The sequence below is a fragment of the Cetorhinus maximus genome, chromosome 20 (assembly GCF_964194155.1).
Source record: "Cetorhinus maximus chromosome 20, sCetMax3.hap1.1, whole genome shotgun sequence".
Taxonomy (NCBI): domain Eukaryota; kingdom Metazoa; phylum Chordata; class Chondrichthyes; order Lamniformes; family Cetorhinidae; genus Cetorhinus; species Cetorhinus maximus.
Window position 1 is genome coordinate 63,648,263 of NC_135898.1, and position 6,000 is coordinate 63,654,262.

At 41.1% G+C, this 6,000-nt stretch overlaps 1 protein-coding gene across 10 annotated transcripts in view; it reads right to left on the reverse strand.

Moving 5' to 3' along the window:
* The window catches only part of LOC144694436 (C-terminal-binding protein 2), a 312,875-nt gene that overhangs the window by 79,149 nt on the left and 227,726 nt on the right, over positions 1-6,000 (reverse strand). Inside the window, exon 1 of one of the 10 annotated variants that reach the window (XM_078564846.1) lies at positions 3,333-3,695. The exons of the other annotated variants lie outside the window; for them this stretch is intronic. Coding sequence (XP_078420972.1) covers positions 3,333-3,354 — 22 coding nt within the window. The 5' untranslated portion in view covers positions 3,355-3,695. Of the gene's footprint in view, positions 1-3,332; positions 3,696-6,000 lie in introns of those variants that run through there. 10 annotated transcript variants of the gene reach the window in all.

Genomic DNA, 6,000 nt, shown 5'->3' on the forward strand with positions numbered 1-6,000 from the left:
CCAGGATGGCTTAAAAAGAAATCTCACTACAAGTTTAAGACACCGATGCAATGTCTTGACAACACAATAATGTGATGTTTTACTTATAACTACTGCTATATTAGCAAAACTAAAAGCAAGGCTGGAATGATGTTTACATTTTTAAATGCAGTTCCTAATTGTATTTAAGCTAGAGCCCATGCACTCAGTAAAATATTTGACTAGAAAATATTAAATATGAGGCCGATCAGACATGCTATATAGGCACAGAATTTCTATGTCAGCACAAAAAGGCCAGAACTTCACCACGAGAGTGCTGTTTTAACCTCCACAAATGTGCTGAGTGGTGATTTGCCAGGGCTATCAGGGACAGTATTCTCCTATGATTTTAAATCTTTCAACCTAAAAAATTAGAAAATTAGGAATGATCAGAGCCTCTTTTTTTGTGTAGGTGTCCCTTGGATGAATAGTTGGGAAATAGTCTCTTGTGTAAATTATAAACTTGATCGCTACATGGGATATATATAAAAAAACATATAGTCACAGCACCAGAACATAGTGATAAAGTACAAGCTTAACAAATACTTTCATTTCCCCTGTGGTCACCATCTTTGACCTAGCAAATAGAGCAGAGCAATTACGAGTCCCCCTCTGATTGCTGAGCAGAGATACCCAGAACTCTTATCCAATGCAGCCCACCCCTGAAATACAATACTCCATCTGGTAACCTAGCAAAACGCATCCAACAAGGCAAGGTAAGCTTGAACACTATGCAAGTCCTGAAGCTATTGGACATTTTTGCTAAGAACTGCTTGTGAATAGTATTGGTAAATGAAGGAGTTAATAATCAATTACTCGCCAATACCAAGAAAGAAAACCACTAAACATCACACTGGCCCAAATCAATAAAATGCAATTCAGTTGCACTCCCAACACACAGCAGTGTTCCTTTCAAACAACTTGAGCTCCCAGAAGATGAGGAGCTGGCAAGAGGAGTGCAGAAACGGCAGGTTTGCAGAACATCTGCTACTGCTATCGTCTCTATCCAAATATTCAGTCACACTGCATCTACGCTAATTATTTAAAAACCTGCCCCTGCACATGTCATTTTTCTTCATCATGCTAAACACCATTTTAACTTATGAATGACTGTAGCAGCTGCAATCAAGATTGGCAATGAAAATACATTGCATGAAGGCATTATTAATTTTGTAAATATAGCATTTGTGCCATGTCAATATTGCAGATTATTTAGATCAGTGACAATCAATTATATTAATCTCAAATGTTATTTTCAAACCAAAACACTCCCAAACCTTTTGAACGACAAAAAACTTCTCCAACTGAAGGTGAAAGGTTAACTTACCATAAGGTTACTTCTAGAAACACTGCATACTCATCTTCGCTTCTTAATCACTATATTGACACTACCTCTGAATGTACTAGGATTCTGCCATTTTGCAAAGGGCAGCCTAGCAAAATCCTTGACCTTTATCCTGAGCCTATTGACAAACTCTAACAGCACATATAATTTTAGTTAACTCTCAAAAGTCACTGTTTAATTCTGAAAATATTTCTGTTAGATGCCCCAGTTGTTTGTACAGTTCTTTCACAGGGCCTCAAGCTGTGTAGTACAGGTATCTTATTAACATAGTGTAATGAGAGGTGGAGGTTAATACTATTCAGCTGGATCGGGAATGGGAATGAGGACAAAAAAGATGTTGTCCGTACTGAATGCATGACACATGCTCCATCAGGCCACTGAAAAACCTCAAGGTAGAAATTCCTGAAACTTCACGACTCCGTCAATGTGAAAGTTTATGTTGATCTGAACTCCCTGTCATTTCTGACCACTGGCTTAAGCAAAGAATGTTTCAACGGACTGGCCTTGCGGAAAAGTTCTGCTGCAAGTACCATTCAACATGGTTGCAAAATCAATGATTATCCAATCTGGCTCTAGTGTTGATGCACAGGAATTTGTCTCGTAAACCAGAAAGGCAAACTTTCCTTGCAGCTGAATGACTAAAAACTTAAATCTATTTTTTCAACTTTTCACTTCAAAACATCTTTGCAGGGGCTGCTGACCTCTATGGGCCAGAAAGTCCAGTGAGTGGACTATGCCCTCACTCACAAATGCCAATCCGTAACAGATATGGCAATAGGGTACTTTGTTAAGCAAACATAATTTTCCCTATCCTCTCAGAACAGCAGTCAACAGCCTAGGCAGGATGTTCCTAACTTGTTTGCACTGTAGTAAATAGAATGAGGTGCCAAGCACTTTGCTGTTATGCACCCTGATGAATTTTGCTAATAATTTAAATCTCTCAATGCAGATACCTGTTACAGGCCATGCATCTACACTCAGCTGAGGAATGAGGGGCAGTGAAGGGAGAGGCGGGAAGGAAAAAGCTTCAGCGTCACTAATAAACACATCAAGTGTGCTTAGAGCTGGGCTCGAGTCTCCACAAAAGCGAGCCTCAGCGACTGCTTGTAAATCAGCCTGCCCTTATTACATATTCTGATGTGTTTGTTTTGAGAAGCTTGAATCAAAGGGGACAATACTAATTCTACAATGTCAGCTTATAACATTTCAGGCTGTATTCAGATTATGTTTTTTAAAAAGTCAATTACAGCCAGGCTGCTTCAAAAATGTTGAGAAGTTTGTTAAAGCGGGTTATATGTTGGGATATCTGGGATACAATACACAACTCAGTAATTTGACTAAATGGCCACTTTCCCTTCAATTGTACATCTTTAGCTACAAATTTAGTTCTTCATTTCAGCTGTTTTATTTGGGGAGCCAGGCTGTATTTTATTCAGTGGAGAGCTATGAGCTCCCACTGTCTACAGTACAGAGGACCCCACCTCCCCCTCAATTGAAAGGCTGAACAGCTTGTTGCATGGAGCACACTGTATAAAGTGTCTTTGTTTTACTGCTGATGCACAAAGACTGCTTGTCCTTGCTCACGTCTCTTGCTCTTTGCCACCCAGTCATATCCTATTCCAATGCCACCCCTGCCAAGTAAATTAGAGATTACTCCTTGCTAAATAGCAGCCTTTGTGTGACTGCAATGTTGCCGGTACGATCTAGCAGAAAAACAAAAGGGAAGCCATTTCTCTAATTCTCATTAATCTCCATTGCATGCACCACAACAGAGCTTAGATGGTTTAAATGTGTTAAACTGTAGCATATGAAGTGCGCATAAACAGACTAGTGACTCTCGTCAAACACACGCACTCATACACACTCAAATGGAAGGATTAATCCACTAGTATAAACCAAACGTTTACAGTTTGAAAAGATGGTGCACAATTATTAAACAAAGAGAAAAGAAACAGGAAGTTTTCCTTGCCTGGAAAATGTTGCTTCCACATTCTTCACATTAATACATTAGTAAGAATCACACATGGTACATGGTAGCAGAGAAAAAAAAGGAGTAATTAAAAAAAAACACAACAAGCAGACACTAAGTGTTCAGGGTCTAGTTCGCAGGCTCCGTCAGTACAACTACAAGGGATGTCTTCGATCAAGCAGTCCCCCTGCCCACAGCTGCAACATCTCGAGACAAATGTCTCTTTGAACACAAATGGAAAGAAAAGGCTTTTGTCCTGAGCTTCGAGGAAAGGTCCAGGCTCCCCTAACACGGATAGAGTCACCTTCACACCACTGTAAACTCCTCACGGCACTCACTCTGGACTATGCTGAAGCTTTTAACTAATCACAATTTATTCCAACCCCTTGAAAAATCATGTGAGCCAGCCTTAAAAAAACACACTCACTTAGAAACCGGACACACTGAATGTTATTTTTAAAATTATTATTTTGATTTGCAGTTTGATTTTCCTTTTACAACGCCTTCTGGTCTTCCTGCATTTCTGTTTATTTTTCTTTTTGTTTTCGTTTCGCACCCCAGTTAATTCCAATTCAGAATCTGAAAGCTTTATTACTCCTCAGCTTTTTATTTCTGTTTATCTCAACCCCCCACCCTGCCTCCAACCCCCACCACCCCACCCCCTTCTATTTCCAACATCCAGTCTTTACATGGCCTATCAGCAGAGTGGGAGGGGAAAACAAGGCCTCAGAGATATCTCTAATATCACAGGCAATGCTTCCCCATGGGCAGATGGCAGGGCATGGTCAGTTGTTTCTCTACTTTTTGTGTCCTACCCTCCCCCTCCCCACCAAGCTAAGATGCTCCATAGATTGCAGTCCAGCAAGCAGCAAAAAAATCTAACCACATAGTGATACGTTAAATTGCAGCAGAGTAATTTTAAAATCCTGATTCGATACATTTGCCCAGTTTTGATGGCACACTCTGGGTGGTAGATATACTGTAATCACAACAGCACTGATTCAACTACAAATCTGAAACTATCCCAGGAAAGTTACAAAAACATGAAGGAACCTAAACACACATTTGGAAATCTGAAAAAAAAAAGCAGTCCTAGATCAGATAAAAGCAAAAAACTGCGGATGCTGGAAATCGAAAACGAAAACAAAAACAAAAACTAAGGTCTGTTGAAGAGTCATGCGGACTCGAAACGTTAATTGTGCTCCCTTCCACAGATGCTGCCAGACCTGCTGAGTTTTTCCAGGTATTTTTGTTTTTGAGTCCGAGATCAGAGTTTGCCCAATCAGGCCTCTCTCTACTATCGGGTCATTAGTTAGGATTAAAGCTTTCTATCTGCTGTTACCAGTGTCAAGTGAACAATGGACATGGACTGGAAATTTATCTCAGTGTAAGGAACACAAAATTAATGTTGGCATTTCTTAACTGTTTGTAGCACATTTACCTTGAAAAGTAAAACAGTGTTGTTGCTGTAGTAGTGGTGGAGCAGAGCAGCAACAGAGTGGGTGCAGTACAAACTCATCAGAATGATACTGGGGCTTAAGGGTTTCAATTTTGAGAACAGATTACGGAACTTGGACTTGTATTTCCTTGCATTTAGTAGTTTGAGGAGTAATCAGATCAAATGATAAAAGAAAAAAGCAAAAAAACTGCGGATGCTGGAAATCCAAAACAAAAACAAAAATACCTGGAAAAACTCAGCAGGTCTGACAGCATCTGCGGAGAGGAACACAGTTAACGCTTTGAGTCCATATGACTCTTCAACAGAACTAAGTAAAAATAGAAAAGAGGTGAAATATAACCTGGTTTAAGGGAGGGGGTGGGACAGGTAGAGCTGGATAGAGGGCCAGTGATAGGTGGAGATAACCAAAAGATGTCATAGACAAAAGGACAAAGAGGTGTTGAAGTTGGTGATATTATCTAAGGAATGTGCTAATAAGTGACATTAAGGGTAGAAAGCAGGACAAGCAAGGTACAGATAGCCCTAGTGGGAGTGGGGTGGGGGGAAGGGATTGAAATAGGCTAAAAGGCAGAGATAAAACAATGGATGGAAATACATTTAAAAATAATGGAAATAGGTGGGAAAAGAAAAATCTATATAAATTATTGGAAAAAAGGGGGATCGGAAAGGGGGTGGGGATGGAGGAGAGAGTTCATGATCTAAAATTGTTGAACTCAATATTCAGTCCGGAAGGCTGTAAAGTGCCTAGTCGGAAGATGAGGTGCTGTTCCTCCAGTTTGCGTTGAGCTTCACTGGAACAATGCAACAGGCCAAGGACGGACATGTGGGCATTAGAGCAGGGTGGAGTGTTGAAATGGCAAGCGACAGGGAGGTCTGGGTCATGCTTGCGGACAGACCGAAGGTGTTCCGCAAAGCGGTCACCTAGTCTGCGTTTGGTCTCTCCAATGTAGAGGAAACCGCATTGGGAGCAACGAATGCAGTAAACTAAATTGAGGGAAGTGCAAGTGAAATGCTGCTTCACTTGAAAGGAGTGTTTGGGCCCTTGGACAGTGAGGAGAGGGGAAGTAAAGGGGCAGGTGTTACACCTTCTGCAGTTGCATGGGAAGGTGCCGTGGGAGGGGGTTGAGGTGTAGGGGGTGATGGAGGAGTGGACCAGGGTGTCCCGGAGGGAACGATCCCTGAGGAATGCTGCCAGGAGGGCTGAAGGGA